The 19366-nt window shown below is 38.6% G+C and overlaps 2 protein-coding genes across 3 annotated transcripts; one reads left to right on the top strand and one right to left on the bottom strand.

Moving 5' to 3' along the window:
* The first annotated feature begins 3428 nt into the window (after nucleotides 1-3428).
* On the top strand, nucleotides 3429-6217 carry LOC101742659 (leukocyte receptor cluster member 1 homolog). The gene is made up of 2 exons (XM_004931458.4): nucleotides 3429-4222; nucleotides 5050-6217. The coding sequence occupies exons 1-2, from the start codon at nucleotides 4200-4202 to the stop codon at nucleotides 5876-5878; spliced, it is 852 nt and encodes a 283-aa protein (XP_004931515.1). The 5' UTR covers nucleotides 3429-4199; the 3' UTR covers nucleotides 5879-6217.
* Nucleotides 6218-7543: 1326 nt separating this feature from the next.
* LOC101737168 (WASH complex subunit 5) lies at nucleotides 7544-17637 on the bottom strand. 2 transcript variants are annotated; one of them, XM_038014111.2, is made up of 11 exons: nucleotides 17434-17637; nucleotides 16342-16444; nucleotides 15781-15972; nucleotides 13378-13589; nucleotides 11851-13268; nucleotides 11509-11780; nucleotides 10709-10836; nucleotides 10234-10635; nucleotides 9411-9640; nucleotides 8634-8766; nucleotides 7544-8298 (listed from the first exon to the last, which is right to left on the bottom strand). In XM_038014111.2, exons 1-11 carry the CDS (start codon nucleotides 17553-17555, stop codon nucleotides 8154-8156), a joined length of 3357 nt encoding a protein of 1118 aa, XP_037870039.1. In that variant the 5' UTR covers nucleotides 17556-17637; the 3' UTR covers nucleotides 7544-8153. The 2 variants fall into 2 exon arrangements, with proteins under 2 accessions (XP_037870039.1, XP_037870040.1); XM_038014112.2 differs by lacking the exon at nucleotides 17434-17637 and having other exon boundaries at nucleotides 15781-15857; nucleotides 16342-16450.
* Nucleotides 17638-19366: the final 1729 nt, after the last annotated feature.

Below are 19366 nucleotides of genomic sequence, written 5' to 3'. Positions count from 1 at the left end.
CTCCGAGCATCTCGGAGGAGGAGATTCGTGCGGCCGTGTCGAGGATGCGGAGGAAAGACGCGGCCCCCGGCCCTGACGGTGTTCACGGTCGGGTTTGGGATTTGGCCTTCGGTGCCCTTGGGGACCGGCTCGTGCGGCTCTTTGAAGCCTGCCTCGAGTCGGGATGGTTTCCAAAGCAGTGGAAGACGGGCAGACTTGTTCTGCTGAGGAAGGAGGGACGCCCTGCGGACTCACCTGCGGGGTATCGTCCCATCGTGTTGCTGGACGAGGCGGGAAAACTGCTCGAGCGGGTGGTGGCCGCCCGCATCGTCCAGCATCTGACGGGGGTGGGTCCCGATCTGTCAGCGGAGCAGTTTGGATTCAGGGAGGGCCGCTCGACCATCGACGCGGTGATGCGCGTGCGTGCCCTCTCTGATGAGGCTGTCGGCCGGGGCGGGGTTGCACTGGCGGTGTCTCTTGACATCGCCAACGCGTTCAACACCTTGCCCTGGTCGGTGATCGCAGGGGCGCTGGAGTATCACGGCGTCCCTGCGTATCTCCGTCGGCTGATCGGGTCCTACCTCGAGGACAGGTCGGTCGTGTGCACCGGGCACGGTGGGGCGGTGCTCCGCTTCCCCGTCCAGCGCGGTGTTCCACAGGGGTCGGTCCTTGGCCCTCTCTTGTGGAACATCGGCTACGACTGGGTCTTGCGTGGCGCCCTAAGCACTCCTCTCCCGGGTCTGAGCGTAGTTTGCTACGCGGACGACACTTTGGTCGTGGCCCGGGGGAGGGACTTGCGAGAGTCTGCCCGTCTTTCCTGCGCGGGGGTGGCCTTCGTCATCGGCAGGATCCGAAGGCTGGGTCTGGAGGTGGCGCTCGATAAATCCCAGGCCCTGTTGTTTCACGGGGCCCGGAGAGCGCCGCCTCAGGGGGCCCACCTCGTGATCGGAGGCGTTCGCGTCGAGATCGAGGCGACCGGGTTGCGGTACCTCGGTCTCGTACTGGACGGTCGTTGGAGCTTCCGCGCTCACTTTGAGAGATTAGGTCCCCGACTGATGGCGGCCGCCGGCTCGCTGAGTCGGCTGTTGCCGAACGTCGGGGGGCCTGACGTGGTGGTGCGCCGCCTCTACACGGGGGTGGTGCGGTCGATGGCACTGTACGGGGCTCCCGTGTGGTGCCACGCCCTGACCCGCGACAACGTTGCGGCGTTGCGACGTCCGCAGCGCGCGATTGCGGTCAGGGCGGTTCGTGGATACCGCACCGTCTCGTTCGAGGCGGCGTGCGTACTAGCTGGGACGCCTCCCTGGGACCTGGAAGCGGAGGCGCTCGCTGCGGATTACGCGTGGCGATGCGATCTCCGCTCCAGGGGGGAGCCGCGTCCTGGCGCGGCGGAAGTTCGAGCGCGGAAGCTTCAATCTCGGCGTTCCGTGCTCGAGGCGTGGTCTCGCCGCCTGGCGGACCCCGCCTACGGGCGACGGACCGTCGAGGCGATCCGCCCGGTCCTCTCGGACTGGGTGAATCGCGACCGAGGACGTCTCACCTTCCGAGCGACGCAGGTGCTCACGGGACACGGCTGTTTCGGTCGCTACCTGCACCTCGTCGCCCGGAGGGAGCCGACTCCGAAGTGCCACCACTGCAGTGGCTGCAACGAGGACACGGCGGAGCACACGCTCGCGTACTGCCCCGCTTTCGCGGAGCAGCGCCGCGTCCTCGTTGCAAAAATAGGACCGGACTTGTCGCTTCCGACCGTCGTGGCTACGATGCTCGGCAGCGACGAGTCCTGGCAGGCGATGCTCGACTTCTGCGAGTCCACCATCTCGCAGAAGGAGGCGGCGGAACGGGAGAGGGAGAGCTCTTCTTCCCTCTCGGCGCCGTGCCGCCGCCGTCGGGCCGGGGGCCGGAGGAGGGCGTTTGTCCAGCTCCAGCCCCTATGAGGAGGCAGTCTCCTCCCGGTGATGGTCACGGGGCGACCTAAGGGGGTTGAGGCTGCGCCGCACGCTACCGTCACTCTAGCGCGCTGGCACCAGGAGGACGGGACGGCGCGTCGGCGGCTGCGGACTGCGATGCGGTCCGCATTTTCGTCGTCGCTGTCGTCGCCGAACATACTGTTGAAGAGCAACCCGGTCGGCGGTGTATCGCGTTCCGACCCGGCAGGCTGGTTCTGGCCCAGCGGGGTATCCCGGAACACCAGCGGCACCGCCCGGGCGGCCTGGTAGGGCCGCCGTACCGCGGAGACTGACGTCGTTGGTCGTCGACTATCGCCTCGACGACCCGTCAGTCGGGCGTCCTCGGGGTGGCGCCGCGTGTCTGGTTGTAGTGTTGACCGCGGGAACCCCCCTACTCTGAACGGGTTCTGACCCCGGACGGAGATCGGACGTCGGGTGTAAGAGTGCAGGGAAGTCGTTTAGTGGGTGGGCCCTAAAATCCTTGGGCCCGCGATCTGCTCTCAACACCTGCAGATCGTTGAGTCTCACATACCCCGCGCGCCCCCTAGGCGCGGGGACCTCGTAGGAGGTTCGGCCCCCGGCCCGAAAAAAAAAAAAAAAAAAAAAAGGTGATAAAAACCGTTACATTATTTTAATTATTCAATTTAAAGAAATAATCGGAAAAATAATGGCCATCCCAATTTACCCCGCATTCGGGGTAAATTGACACGGGTAAGGGTTAAATTGGGATATTTGTAAGGGTTGTCAGTTCGCGGTACTGCGATATATAGGTAGGTAGGTAGGTGCCATACAATTATTTATATGGACCGAAATGATGAATACAATCCATAATTTAAGCACAATACACAACATAGTGTAAATTAAGCTGGTTTCTATTCCGAAGCGATGTGACGTGAATGATAATCAACAATACAATGATCAAAAAAAGTATGTGCATGTTATATTTTAGAAAATTATTATTTAATTTCTTAAAAATCACAACTCTGAAACAAAATCATAAAATAGAATAAAAAATAGAAAACAAAAGGACTGGAAATGCAATAATACAATTTTATTTAATCAACATTTTCAAAATAATCTTTGAGCAAGAGTAAGATATCAGGTGAATAAGATAAAAAAGCAGATTTATCTGATTACTGCCTATAATAACAAAAATAAAAGAAATTCTTTCTAAGCTAAATAACTAAACTCAATTAATTCACTCACTCATAATTGGAACCTAGATATCTCAGATTTTTAATTAATGTTACATTTAAAATCTGAGGCCTGTTTTTATTTGTATGTGCGTTGTGAATGTTAAAAAAATCATGATTCGACGCCTGAATAGATTCTGAAATAACAAAAGTTTTGATTCGTTTGAGTTCTTTTTAATTTTTAATTTTATTTTATTGCTATAAAGGACATACGACCAGGCAGATATTACAAGGTAAATGTCGCGAAAAAATGTAATTATATATATACTTTTCTTTTACCTATAGTACTTACATAAACTAACTGATAAACACATTAACCTTCTTTACATCACGCAATTGAGTGATAGTATAGGCTAAAAAATCTATTATAAGATATCAGTGACAACCCTAACAATCCATCCCTATTTTGTCTTTTGGCGTTCCAATTTTGTGTTTTCTCGTCCCTAATTTTTCCAGTCTCGTTCCAAATTACCCTACATACGTCCCAATTTTCCCCAAAAAGAAAGGAAAAATTATACATTTTTTATTTTGTCGAAATATTGTATTTAAAATAAGAATATTGCAACTTACCGTTTGTTGTGGTATTTCCAGGTGTATTAAAAACTTATATAAACTGTGATCTTATTGAAAAAACAACGATAATATTACTTTTTTTAAAAGTTCTGTAAGCTGTTTTAAAACGCACTTTTCAACCACTATTTTCAATTTAATTTGACGAATTCTTGGGACCAACTTAACTCATATTTAGTACTTCCATAGTTAACTTGGTTTTTCTTCTATACATTGATAAATATTAACATAAACAAAATTAGGTAGATTCCGTGCTACAGGTACTTTGAGAATCTTCAGCAGGTTTGTCCCAATTTACCCCATGTCATGGTACGTACAGTTACTGTACAGTACCGTACCTACTCAATATTTTGATTTTGTAAACAGAACTCTGAACAGAACAGAACGTCCAAAAGAGTAGGTGTAGGTGGCCACTACGTGCGTCAGTCCTAGAAAATACACTATAGTTACAGATTTCAATTAAAATTAGAACCTGAATTTATTCTAAATTTCGAAAGTTTAATTGAAAATAATGAATATCTTGCCAAAAAAAAGGTAAGTTGAAACATTTCGACAAAGAGAGTATTATTAGTTGCTCAAACCTTGTCATTATAAGTAGAACAAGCGACATTACGATCGGATAGATTACCAATCTTCGTCTGTGTACCTTACTCAGCTTCTCGTTTTCTTCTCGTATGCCAACTACTGAGGACATGCATGCATTGAGTAATTCTAATAGCACTGTGTTGGATGATATACTGGTCTATATCGATAGGAAAGCTTATTAAAACATAAATCTGAAGAAGCACTAGTGTCTAAATAAGCTAAAATGGGTTTAAGTTAAAGTTAAATTTGATCAAAACAGACATAAACTCTATATGACACTATAGGCGTTTCATCTGCCCAACTACAGCAATCCTGTGCATGTACCAATTTTTCTAATAGATGTACTTTCCACGTGTTTACGAATAAATAAATAACATCATGCAATTAAAAACCAAATCTGCAAAACCTTATAATTTGTCTATTTACTGGTAAAAAATAAATATGTGAGCCCGAATGAAAGTACAAAATGAAACTCACATTGTGATGTCTGTGCTCTCCGCTAGCCACTTAACACCAGGAGACCCATGTCCTCACTCTCCAGTCTGTGCCAGTAAATAAACAGCTTATTACATTATACGTTTTAAAAATATGATTAGGAAATATAATTTTAATGAAGTTAAAATAATATAGATAATTAATTAGTAAAATGTGAGAATGAATGATTAAAACTATTTTGAAAATATGAATGATTTTGATCTTAGTGGCCCAAGGGACTTATTAATATAGAGTTCTATATCCCTATATCCACACTATTTGACTTTATCTTTACTCTGTAGGTGGCATGTTCGGACTAAGGAAAATATTGCAAGGGTTAGAAAGGATGAAGCAGAAGCTGCAGAGAAGGAAAAACAAGAAAGAATAAGAACAGAAACTGCAGATAAAGAGTCAAGGCTCAATATACTAAAGCAAAAAAGCAAAGAGAGATTACTCAAATCAGGAATCCCACAAACAAATGTAGGAAAAAGTGAAATTATAAATGAACATGTCAACTTATTTGCAAATCTTGAAGATGCTATTAAAACAACAAACAAAGAACATGATAAAGAGGTAAAGGCCAAACAAGAAGAATATGAAAAACAAATTGGCTATTTAACTTATCTTGGACAAGATACAAATGAAGCTTTAAAAAAGAAAAATTGGTATGATGTTCCACCAGAGGCTTCTAGATATTCACGCACCAATGACATAAAAGATACCTATAATAAGCTAGTTTTGAAAGATGAAGATGGAAAACCAAAAACAAATTGTGTGGAGATTAAAAATGGAGAATTCGCTTGGAAACAGAAGCAACGACTAGATCCCATGAATCACATAAAAAGAAACAAAAGTTACAAACTTCAAAGTAACGAACCAAATACAAAGGTACATAAGAAAAACAAAAATCGTAATGACGAAAAGTGCCCAAAAATGAAACTACAAAAACTAAGAGAAGCTCGCCTTAAGAGAGAACAGCAGGAAAGGTGTAGAACAGAATTATTTCTAAAAAAATTAGGTGGGTTTGGTGAAAGTTCAACAGAAGAAAACAATGGAAAAAATAAACTGAATATTATTCCTAAATATAATTCTCAGTTTAACCCTGAATTGGCAAGACAGAATTATAAATGAAAACCATAATATTGAGAAATAAATTGTACCATTGCTAATAACTGGATTGAAATAGACAAAATATGGTGTAAGTTAGAATTACTTACACATACACAATAATTTAATATAATAATTTCGGAGTGAACCAAGAAAAGTTATTAACACTATCGTAATAAAGTGCTAAGTATCAAGTGTCTTTGCTGTTTGAAACAATTGAGCATGTTTAACCAAAACTAAAATCAATGTCATGAATTAAAATATTATTTAATAAAGTATTGCAATCAACACATAACCATAATATAAATAAATATATATGATAATGTTTAATCACAAATATATAGCATGACTTGGTTATTTAAATCAGTTTTCTTCTATACTATACGCATCCTTGTGCATATTTTATGACAATGTACAGTAGAACCTTGCCTTGATGACGTAACAACCTCCATAAATTCATATAATTTTGTATTCCCTTCCTCTCGGAGTCCAAAACCTCTTTTACTTAAAATACGAAACCTCTAAAACTTAACGAATAATTTGGGAATCGTACCTCCGTAACTCAAAGTTGTAACCACGACGACCTTTGTAACTTCAATCTTACCTATATCCATGAGTTATTTTAAATGAACGTGGTTCACTGTACGTTAGGACACGTTAACAGAAGAATAAATATACCGTGGTGCTGAGAGCGATGATATATCTATATATCATATTCATATCTATATATCATATTCGTCTATAGACGAAGATTTAAATGACGAGCCACAAGATCCACATACGATGTAAACTGTAAACACTTTACGATTTTTCCTAGATCAATGCTGTAACACAGTGGATGACATTTCCTCTTCTTTATTTAATATTGAAAATAAAATTAATTTAGAAAGTATCAATAGTTGGAACCAAAAAAGATTACTTTTTTATGTAGAAAATAAAGTACATTAAATGTATATTTAACCCTAAAATAAAGTATGTATGTACTCTTTAATTCCTAAACAAAGCTCATAAACGGGCTTCTGTAAGTAAAAATATAAATAAACAAATAAAAACTCCTTTAACCCCTAATGAGTAAAAACCTCAATAACTCTAATTATTTAACGTTTCTCTTCAACTTATCGAGGTTCTACTGTACCTACCTGCCCGCAGTGGCTTATGGGACAATGTCCCTAACAAAACTTCCAATCTGGGAAATTTTAGTAGTGGTAGGACCTCTTGCGAGTCCACACGGGTAGGTACCACCACCCCGCCTATTTCTACCGTAAAACAGTAATGCGTTTCGGTTTGAAGGATGGGGTAGCCGTTGTAATTATACTGAGACTTTAGAATTTATATCTCAAGGTGGGTCGCGCATTTACGTTGTAGATGTCTATGGGCTCCAGTAACCACTTAACACCAAGTGAGCTCGTCCACACATCTAAACAATAAAAATAAAAAGTCTTATACATGCGTATACTATTGGGTTTGTAATAGTGTTTTTAACAGTAAACACTAGATTCCATTAAGTTACTCTTTTTGTAAGGACATATACCTCCTCGACCTTGCCATCAACATTTTCCCACCCTCTCGTGTACACATATTATAATACATATAGTTAAATATTTCTATCACTACATTTAAATTCCGTGTTGATTTAACAAAAAAGATGTTTAATGGGATTTTAATTTTTCGATTAAAATAACAAAAAAGTAACAGTAGGAAAATTGTTTATTATTTCGATAACTTTGTTTGTTATGACAAGATAACTTTTACATACATTAATAGGCACTATACATCGACGGTAAACAGTCGACGTTTCCCTAAACACGTCATTTCGGATCCTCCCGATCCACTAACGGTGCTTTTAGGTACCTCAAGCACCGGTCACCGTCCAGGGTTCTACGAGTAAACTAACCCATAGACACAGCCCACTGAGTTTCTGGCGGGTCTTCTCAGTCGGTCGTGTTTCCGATCCGATGGTAGGTTCTGCGGAGCTCTGCTCTTGCTAGGGCCAGTGTTAGCAACACCTCCTAGTTTGAGGCCCGAGAACTCACTTACACGCTAGGGTAAAGGGCAGCCCTCAAGCCTATCAGCATAGGTATGGAAAAAAAAAACAGTTGACTTGAGCCATGGATCTCCTTCGGATGCGCTCGGGCAGCTGTTAGCAAATCCCACCCCTCCTAGCTTTTGCACGCCCAAAGTGAAACTAGAAAGACCCTGGGCCACCAGTAATACCTCATTCATAAAAATAAATATTCTTCAACTGATCTTGTTTATTACAAAACAAATGTAAATATTACAGACTGCACTATTTTTATTCCTATTTTGTGGACGTGCGTGTAAAAAGCATTAACGGTAGTTTATTTTCCATTTTTTCAAAAGGATAATTGAAAGTTTCACAGAATAGTTCTAAAACTCGAACTACATTGGGTTGACCCTCGTTAGACGATTCGGTGCGCTTTGATCTGTAAATATAAATCGATTCATTACAGAATCATGTAAGAGACTCACTAAATCAAATTGATTGACATATTTTCTTTATTTTAGACTTTATATTTTTATGCGTTTGATTCTTTTAACACGATGTTATTCCTGTCACGTGGAAGTCATTCGTGAATACCTACATGATAATACATATTTCCCAAGAATAATTTTATTGTTGTCTGCCTGCGGGATTTGGAAACACCGACAAATTGTATCATCGCTTGATACGATTGCACCCGAGCTCTTATTCTTTAGGCCCCAATCAAAGCACATTAGGCAATATTATCGTATGTAAAAAAATCAAAATACCTCTCACCTTGCATAACTGCAAAGAAAATCAATGAACAAATTTAAGTTGCTAGTTTTTGATTGGCGCAGAACTGTGTATATACCCACCAACAATGGATACCCGTCTATATTTTCTCCCGATTTGCGCATTATTAGGTCACCTGAAAATTTTTATACGTAGGTAGGTAGATTATCTAAATTATTAATTGCCTACGTTTGGATGTTAGGGAAACGAATCACGCCAAAATTTCGTAACGCATTTGTATAAAATTTCACGAAAAGATAATTTTTGGCGTGTAAATGTAATTACTGGCAACGCCGTATATAAATATAGACTAATCAATATGATGTGTTCGTTGGTTCGTTATTTTAGGTAACGACGGATCTACAAGTCGTCCGGTAATTTTTGGATCAGAGAGTAACGCAAGCAACTGTTTATCGCGGGAAAAACCTTTTTTTTTTTCTTAATTGCAAATTTGAAGCTGATTAAACTACGGGGGACGCGCCCAATTATGGATGTCAGTTTCCCCAAGTCAGTCTGGCCCTATGTATCTACGTGGGGGACAAAGTTTCATTAAAAAAATCACGAAAGTTAAATTCATGTCTATTGATGTGGAATAGAATTTCAACCACATTCAACAATAGCGCCTATTATTTTGGAAATACTTCACACCGAACCCCTGGTGTTCTATAAGTGGCATCATTAATTATTGAATTAAGAACTATAATACCGTACTAAGTAAGTTGTAAAGTCACGATTAAGAGGCGACAAAATTTCTAAATTAGTCAAAAAAAATATGCAAACCTGTTGTTTGACACAGCTGGAGCTTTGGTAAGTTGGCTATAAGAAGTAAAGCTGTGATCTTTCCTAGATCTGGAATCAGAAACTCTTTGCCAGTTCTGACGTATATTTTGTCGAATGGTTCTGAAATTCCACTTCGTACTAAATGTTCTTCTAAGTGTTGAAGTAGTTTTGTTGACAGCTTTGGTTTCGAAGCTAAGCTTGCTGTAGCTTTCAATTCGTTTAACAGCGATCTGAAAATTCAGTTATCTTTAACGACATATAGGTGTTTTTAATTATTGTGACCTTACAAGACTATATTTTGCCTGGCTATTGTGGGAAGATATGAGTACGCGCCCCGATCACCTGGGACTGCTATTAAATTCTCGTTATTCGGGTTTATTATCCGTGCCTACTTTACTAACTTACTCTCATCACTACATAGTATAAAACAAAGTCGCTTTCTCTGTCCCTATATCTGTCTGTCCCTATGTATGCTTAAATCTTTAAAACTACGCAGCGGATTTTGATGCGGTTTTTAATAGATAGAGTGATTAAAGAGCAAGGTTTATATGTATAATAACATCCATTAAATAGTGGAGAAATTAATAATAAATTACAGTTTCCGAAGCGAAGCGAAGGCGGGTCGCTAGTATATAATATTCTCGGATAAACTCATTAAGCGTACCACCACCACTTCTAACTTTTCAACTATGTTGCTGATTTTTTACGTAGTATAGTTTCCGTTGGTATGTCCTATAAATTTAGTATGCATGACATAGACTAGAGGACTGCACACTGTGTGGATAATCACATAGATACCGGTTTATTTACAGCAGATACTTACTCGTTTAAGGTCCTCAATGACGACTCTAGGTGCGCTGAATCAAATTTACAACTCGTGTTCAATTGGTAAAGAATCTGTTTCCTCAAAATTTGTAAGGTACCGATAAGTACAATTACATCGGACAGCTGTTGAATGGCTTTCGTCCCTTTATTCATTATTTGTTCCATTTCTTTGGCATCATAACTACTGCTCAAGACAGTGATCTTTTCATGATTACTTTTGATTATCCCTTGAACGTTCTGCAGTTGATTTTTAATCATGAAACCGTACAACGTATCTAAGCCGTGAAGGCCTACAACACCGATTGCTTCATTTAATTTGGCAAATGTCTTAGTATTGACAGTTTCGGTTTGAGTCTTCCCATCAAACCACGCTGCGCACACGCTTACGTAAATAGATACTCTAAAACACAATAACTCATTTGAATATCCGCAATTATTGCTAATACAGTCAACCTTGTATTTTTATAGCTTACCGTGCGTCTGTTAGCTGTACTATTTGTCTAGCCAAACTTCCCATGAAACCTGCCGATGGACTATATAATGCTACTCCTTTTCGAAGGCTTATTTCCTTTGAAACGTTCTCGTTTATAATGGCAGAGACCTACACAGCGTAAAATAATTTTATTTTTTGTTTCAATAACAAACCTTTTACCGAATTAATTAGCAAAACGAAATAAGATAATTTTAAACAAACTTCATGTCAAAGAAAGAGGAAGTTCATAATTCAACACGAATCGTTTTAACAACGCTATCATGTCAGAATAATCGTTATTTCCATGTTTTAAGTTCGTCTTAGATTAAACTGTATCAAGCTAGAATGATCTTCGATAAGAAACGAATCTACGAAAGCCTTCCGTCTACCTACCGTCTAAAAAGTGGGAATTTTAGTAAAGAGTTAAGAAATGACTAGTGAATTCTTGGTTCTGAATGTTAAATTAGTTTCCCTACAAAATTTTGATTTCAGACAGAATTTCTTCGACTTTGTTAATGCGGTCATAACAGTCGGATTATCACCGAACAATCGTCTTCATTTTAATGTCACAAGAATATTACATAAAGATTTGCGAAAAAATGAGAAATTAATAGGTATTTAATTGGAGAATATTCGGTTCCAAATTTAATGCAATTATTGTTTCTTTTTATTCTAAAAGTTTTAAAGACTAATAAACAAAGTTTATGCGCGCTTAAGGAAAAATTTGATTAACGCATTGAACATTTTGGTCCAAATGCGGTTTTTTTTTTTTTTTTTTATATGATACAAATCGATTTCTACCTGTTTTTGCCATATTCGTAACCCATGAATGTTTATATAATCTTGAATGTATTCTAAGGATCTTTTGTATCCATCCATACTTTCGGCGAGTTTTTGTAATCGAGTTAATAGGTTAATCGCTGTAAGTTGTAGTTTTTTTCCTTGAGGCTCTAAGAACTCTTCAAATTTACTACTAATATGTCGGTCTAGCTCCTTTAGCAATCCTTCTTCTAATAATTCTGCTGGATCTACTCGTATAACACCCACTAAAGTAGACCTCATATCCAAAATCCCTAGGAAAATGAAGAAATGTTAACTTGAAAAAGTATTCAATAAATTTACACTATTGTAAAGTGCACAAACCAGTTGTAAATGTTGATGCGGTATGTGTTAATTTCGCTACCTCCATCCTATGTTCCAATTGTGCAAACTCTCTCAATTTCTCTTTGTCTAATTTCGTAGGAACTTCTTTTATAGTCCAAGTTTGCAAATCTATAATTTTTTTTACTATTGAAAAAACCATTTCCGGAATGACTTGTAATACTTTTTGTATGTACTTAATTAGTTCGTTACTGTAATATTGGGAGACAGATACAAGATCTTCGCTGTGAGACTGATTGATTCGTAGCAATGGAATTTCCATAGCACTTGCCAGTTTAAGGAACAGCGCTCTTAATCTACTTGTCACTGTTGGATTCGCTTTGATGCTGTCTTGCATGAATTTTGTATAAAGGTCTATTGTACACCATGCGTAACTGACATCGGCAACTGTTTCTAAAGTCACCAAATAATCCTCCTTTAGAGAAGCTGTCCGCAATAAATTCTTGAGTGCATCTTTACTGTCTGTTAAAAATTGAACGATTGTGGAAGTACTTTTAATGCCATGAAATTCCTCGACTTCATCTAATGCCTGTAGAAGTTGGGTAACTTTTTTAATCGATTTTGTTGTGATCGGCTCCCCAAGAGAAGCAACCTGCTTAGAAATATTTTCGAACCAAAGTTTAAGTTGATCATTTTGAGGTATTTTTGTTAAGGATTTTACTCCGGAGAATAATTCGGAAAGGCTACTCAGAGCTTCAACTGCTTGAGTTTTGTTTGAATTCCACGCTTCATTTTTATTTTCAAGTAATTTATTTAAGCTTTCTCTGACTTTCAGTTCTAGTTCTGCAGTGCTTATTAAAAGCTCCAATAATTTTAATGGTTCATAGCCTGATTCTTTTGTGACGGTTTCCTTCAACTGTTTGCTTTTTTTATTGTTTTCAAAAAATATTGCATCACTACTGTGTAATAGTAACCATCTAATTATTAGATTTGAATTGAGAAGCAAATTCAGAATTTTATTTATATTGTCTAATACAAAATCGTCGTTCAATGTTCCTTCTTTCAATAAATGATGTGTTTTATTTATGACCATAGACACATAGCTAGTTCTCTTTGAAAAAATTTCTTTGATCGTTCTAGTATTGCAGGTTACGGCAAGTGCTGATCTAGCAGCTTTAAAGTTATCCCAATAATCTACTATATTTATGGTAACACCCATATAAACAGGTAACACCCAATTGCTCGGAAAGAATTTGTCCACAATTTCTCGCATTTTTGAAGTATCTGTATGGAGGTAATGTGGAGCAAAAAACAAACATATAAAAAGCATGCTGGCTTGTGAAGCGAGAGCGGGAGCTTGATGTTCAGATAGGGTATAAACTGCCAGCTGATTGTAAATGTCATCAGATCTTAGCTTGCCCAAAACTTTCTCTATGAAGTCATGTCTAATATTAACTCGGCTGAAAACAATTTTAAATGTGTAGATTTATTATTTTATTTACAATTAGTATACTATCAATTTATACTTATTATTATTAATACAGATTGCAAATGTTTATCAAATATTACCTAAAATACTCGACAGGATATTCTGCAGGTCTTTTTGCGTTCTGTTGATCATAACCAGTATCTCTTAACAACTTGCAAACATCATCAATATTAGACTGAGATTGACTTGTGCTGTAGCGATAAAATGCCACAAGAAGTCTCTCTCTCATTGGGCCAGGAATAAACAGGTCACATAATAAAAGCATGGCCCCATACAAATATAATGATTCACACTGGAAAAAAATTCAGTCTTTAACAATTTTGTAAAGGTAGTTGTGTATTGACAGATGCCAGATTCTCGCTTATGATATTTTCAAGATATGCTTACACATATATATTTTACGAACCACAACATTTGAACCGTCGATCTACTGAGCAATTTCACCCACTCGGTGGTAGATCTTCCCTTTGTTGTTCAACCCTCCCAATGATGAAGATAGTATGAATAAGATTAAAATTTTTTTTATAATTTCCAAGTCTTTTAAGTGAAAATAGTCGTCGACGATAAGAAGATAAGAAGAAGATATAAGAAGTTATAAGAAAAATGAGAATGTTAAGATTAAAAAGTAAACAATAAAAAATGTGAATAAGTACATGAAGATGAGATAAAACAACAACTATATTCAGCAGAGCGTGGGCTCTATGTGACCTATTTGTCTGGGTTAGGGGCTGAACCCCCAACGAGGTCCCCGCCCCGGATATGTGGGATTGGACGTTCCGCAAATCTCGAGTGCGACTCCCCTGCCCTCTCGACGAAACGTCCTATCTCCCAAGGTCAGAACATGGGCGGGGTAAGGGGGTTATTGCGGTCAACACTGCAACCAGACGCGCAGCTCACCCCAAGGACGCCCGGCCGACAGAGCGTTCGAAGCGAAACGTACGTCTGAACGTGTCAGCACGGCGGCCTGTCAGGCCTCCCAAGCCCACTTCGACAAAGCGGCACAACACGTCATTTCGGATCCTTCCGATCCACTGACGGTGCTTTTAGGTACCTCAAGCACCGGTCATCGCTCTCGACGAACCCGTCGCTTGCGACAAAAGGCTGGACGACACAGCCCACTGAGTTTCTCGCCGGATCTTCTCAGTGGGTCGCGTTTCCGATTCGGTGGTAGATTCTGCGAAGCACGGCTCTTGCTAGGGTTCTTGTTAGCAGCGTCGTCAGGTTTGAGCCCCGTGAGCTCACCTACTAGTTAAGGTTACGCTGAAATAGCCTCTCAAGGCTATCAGCTTAGGTAGAAAAAAAAAACCTCCCAAGCAATACCACTGTTGTGCCGGGATACCCCCAGGGCCGGAACCAACCTGTCGGGTCGACGGTCAAAGAGGACCTTGGCTGCCGCCACGACATGCCATTATCCCGATGCCTGCACGCTAGAGTGACGGTAGCGTGCTGCGCAGCCAGGAGCTCCTCAGGTCGCCTCGTTTTTTTTTTTTTTTTATTGCTTAGATGTGTGGACGAGTTCACAGCCCACCAGGTGTTAAGTGGTTACTGGAGCCCATAGACATCTACAACATAAATGCGCCACACACCTTGAGATACAAGTTCCAAGGTCTTAGTATAGTTACAACGGCTGCCCCACCCTTCAAACCGAAACGCATTACTGCTTCACGGCAGAAATAGGCGGGGCGGTTGTACCTACCCGTGCGGACTCACAAGAGGTCCTACCACCAGTAATTACGCAAATTATAATTTTGCGGGTTTCATTTTTATTACACGATGTTATTCCTTCACCGTGGAAGTCAATCGTGAACATTTGTCAAGTACGTATTTCATTAGAAAAATTGGTACCCGCCTGCGGGATTCGAACACCGGTGCATCGCTAGATACGAATGCACCGGACGTCTTATACTTTAGGCCACGACGACTTCAAAACCTCCTCGTGGTCAACACACGCGAAATAAATAAATGTTTACGTAGTATATCTTTATTCAGAGGTCCGAATGTACACAAGATACAGCTTTCATTTGGTTTCTGAAAGCATACTGGGAAAGCAGAAGAAAAAATTTTGGATTTATTTCAGATTCAGGCGTCAATGTATGCTAACAAAGCTTAAACATATGTTTGCTTGAAAATTTGATCCTTGAAGTTATTTTGTTACATGAGTTACACAATTGTCTTCAGGAACATAAGTTGATTCTAAAATCCACCGCTTAGGGTCTATTCTGGTGCTTGTGTGCTATGCCACATCACTCAGTCACCCTTAAAATTGGTGTTATGCATTTTTTATTTCCATATTTTGCAAGATGGATGGATGGAGAGTTAGAAGGTAGGCCAAATGTCAATAAATAAAGGAATTGACAATCTGTTTAAATATATTAAATCCCAGTTCATTAAATGAGGCCAGTTCAAAAACAGATGAGATTGATTTGTGTAGTTTTGTGTTTAAGAACCACATACTTTATATCAAAACTAATAATATGACTTACCAATAGTTGTTTTCCTTCAATGTCTTTGATAACAGTTTCCATGTTTTGTTGGATGAACGCTTCATCTTGCAATTGATCTATGAATACATTCAGATCAATAATATATTGATATATGTTTTCAAATAGAAAATAAAAACGTGTAATTATTTCCAGATAGTTTTCCTTTAAATCATCATCTAAATCTTGCAGTTTCTGAAAACAGTATCTTTCAGCAAGGAAATAATTTAACAATTTAACAATTATCCTTAACTTATTACGTTTACTTTAAATAAAAATAGTCAATTGCTACTACCTGATCACATTTTTACTTATTAACAGTACGATTCTGCTTAATGCTGGGCATATGTTTCATTAAAGTAGAGCTTAGAGAAGCCTAATGCTATGTGGAATTTCAGGGAATTCCACAATTCAAATAAATGAGTGTTACTCAAACCTAAAAAGGGTTAAGCAGGCTCTTATTGTATATTTGATTAAAAATAGTACATTGAGCCTCACACAAAGGACAAAAGTCTGCTTTTTTATCTTGAAAAATATATAATGATTTCTTTGAATAATACTTACAGAATTCACATTAATCTTAGCTTCATGGGCATCAGATATTCTAAAATAACTGAAATCCAATATCACATCTTGGTACTTTTGTTGTATTTCTCTACTTTCCAATCTGTAATAGCCAGGGAAAGAAATGGTTTCAAAACAAAGAAACATTTTAAATAAGTCTTATAAATGAGTCGTCTATTATCAAAGGTAGCAATCTGTGCATTTGGACAAAAAAATGTTATTGATATGTCAATACAGATTGATTTGAATATAATCGTCTCCTTCAAAGAATACGGTTCAAAACCTGCATTAAATAAAGGTTAATACTTAACCTGTTATTTATCTAAGATGTCGTTCAGAAGAGTTTTGTGACTGCCAATAGAATACAAAGTCAATAATTCGTTTTTCTGATTTACCAATAATTGTCCAAAAGTCACATTGCCGGCTTTGATAATAGTCGACTCAAATATTATATAAAGGGGTGAAAGGCTTATTTGTTTAAGCGACATCTTTGAAATTTTATAGGAGAGCTATTTGAGTTTATTTAATGCAGGTTTTGAACCATATTCTTTGAAGGAGACGATTATATTCAAATCAATCTGTATTGATATATCAATAACATTTTTTTGTCCAAATGCACAGATTGCCACCTTTGATAATAGACGACTCATTTATAGTTTGAAATTTGGAAAAAACATCAAGTAAAAAAACTTCTTCAGATATTTGAATGTTGTAAACATAATTGAAGTTTGTTTAAAAATATTGAATTGTTATAAGATAAAAATCGCGTATAGCCTACCACCCCTCGATATATAACATTACATTACATGTGTAGATTGCAAGATTCCATTGCCTAATAAATTCATTTTGAAAATAGGCCTAATCTTTGAACAATTTGATAGACAACGACAATTATTTTAACACAAGTATTACGTACCTACCAATTACTGGTGTTAAGACGAGTAGGAATCACCATCCTACCTATATGTTATTATGCCATAAAGCAACTGTGTGTTTCGTATTGAATAGAGAAACGGTCGTTCTACTATATATGGGCCACGAGCTCATCAAGGAATCTCTACATTATTAATAATAAACTATTAAAATACTCACAAGTAAACTTTTGGATTATGGTCTTTGAGTCTAAGTATTTCCGCAATTATAGCATTGCCATGAGAAATTAATTTGAGAAGGTTTTGAGAACAAAGGTTGTCTTCGGACATAAACAGTTTCATAATTTTAATGTAGCTACCGTATTTGATAAACACAATCACAAGAATTATTCTATACCTACCTACCTTACATACCTTTATTTTTCCAATTGGAAAGGCAAAGGTATCATACCATCCAGCCTAATCTTTTATATATATTTTTTATCTGAAAAAATATTTTATGAAATGAACTTGATAAATATGAAACATGGTATGAAATGAAATGAAATGATATGAGATGAAATATACTCTCAGTAAAATGGTGGTTATTTACTGAGACTTTTTAAGTGGACTTTTTGGAGGATCCCAAGAAGTTACGTTCAGCGGGGCTCACTAAATTTGGCCCGCCTTTTTTTGATTTTCGGTTTATTTTTATTTTTAATTATTTGTTCGTCGTTTGTTCGTTAATGTTCAAATGCAAAAATTGTTTGTTCGTCTTTTATTTATTTATAATTAATTAAACAAATGATCACCCTTAAGTTGCCACCTCTTACTAGATATCTTTATTTTTATCGCTCAGATTAATTAATTTTGATAAGTTATCGTTTGTTCGATGACTATTGGTGATTGTTCGTTCATAAAAATAATTAAATTCCCAATTATTAATTATTTTATATCTAATAAGCAAACCATCACCTCACGCCTACAATGCGCATGTGCCGGTTTTGTCAGTCAGCTGGCAATGGCCGTGTTTACTAGCGTTTTGTTAACAAGTGCGTTTATACTGCTTAATTATTTCATAAGTAGATCGAAAAAATAATGATAACTTCAACAATACTTCAACAAAAAAATGTCAGTGAAGACGGCCAACTAGTCGTTAAAGTACGATTAGCGCGGGTTAAATAAATTGTTGTGTTACAGTGTTGTTTCAATTAAAAATCAACATGTCATTAATAAACTATTAATTTGTACAGTAGTTGAATTAGGCTTTGCTAATTTTGTGGAAGATCTGTTAAAACTGGGTACTAGACTAATAGTCCCAACAAAAAAAACCCTAATTCTGATTATCCTAGTAAGGATATCGGGTCTGTCTGCTTAAAATAATTTTGTGGTCGACGAAGTGAATGCGACATTATGATATGATGCTGTTATGACAGGCTGCTTCTGCGAAAATACGACTTCGAGAATTGGGATTTAGTTTAAATATGTCATCACTATTACTCTATCAATATTTTTTTCTTTCACATCTGTACGCCGCTCTCATATTTTTTAATTTCTTTAAATTGTCACGTTCTTTTCAAATTTTTAGTAACCTTTTGTAAGCATTGTAAATGTTTATTTTTGAGCATCTCAGCTGCTATACTACTTGTGAGATGTATCCCACAAACATCGAAAATCGTTGTATAGTTAGTTTGGCAACGATTTTCTCCCTGGTGTAAAATGAGCGTTTGCATGATTGTCCTTTTTGGCGTTCCAAATAGTCGTAATTTGTTCGGCCTAACTAACCATCCAAACCATATCCGATGTGCAAACTAGCGGACTGGCGGACTCAGTTAATAATAATTATGGGCGCAGGACTACTCTACAGACGGTAAGATTTGGTTCAATTGCGAACCAGATTCGTGGTCCGTTCGAACTAAACTCGAGCTTGTGTTAATTAAGATAATATTTTTAAGCTGAACTCTAAGTAATATTAAGTGTAATATCTATACCAAGTAGTCTGTAGTATACATTGCCGGACTTTTTGGTAAGCCTAGTGTTACATACTCTTAATTTTTGGCGGGAACGCGAGGAGTGAAGTTGTATGATTTGTTTTATTTTGTCTATTTATTTATTTATTTATTTATACTTTATGCACGAAACAAAACTTGTACACAGGCGGACTTAATGCCATG

The sequence above is a fragment of the Bombyx mori genome, chromosome 11 (genome assembly GCF_030269925.1).
Source record: "Bombyx mori chromosome 11, ASM3026992v2".
Lineage (NCBI taxonomy): Eukaryota > Metazoa > Arthropoda > Insecta > Lepidoptera > Bombycidae > Bombyx > Bombyx mori.
This window is presented reverse-complemented; position numbering and strand designations above follow the sequence as displayed.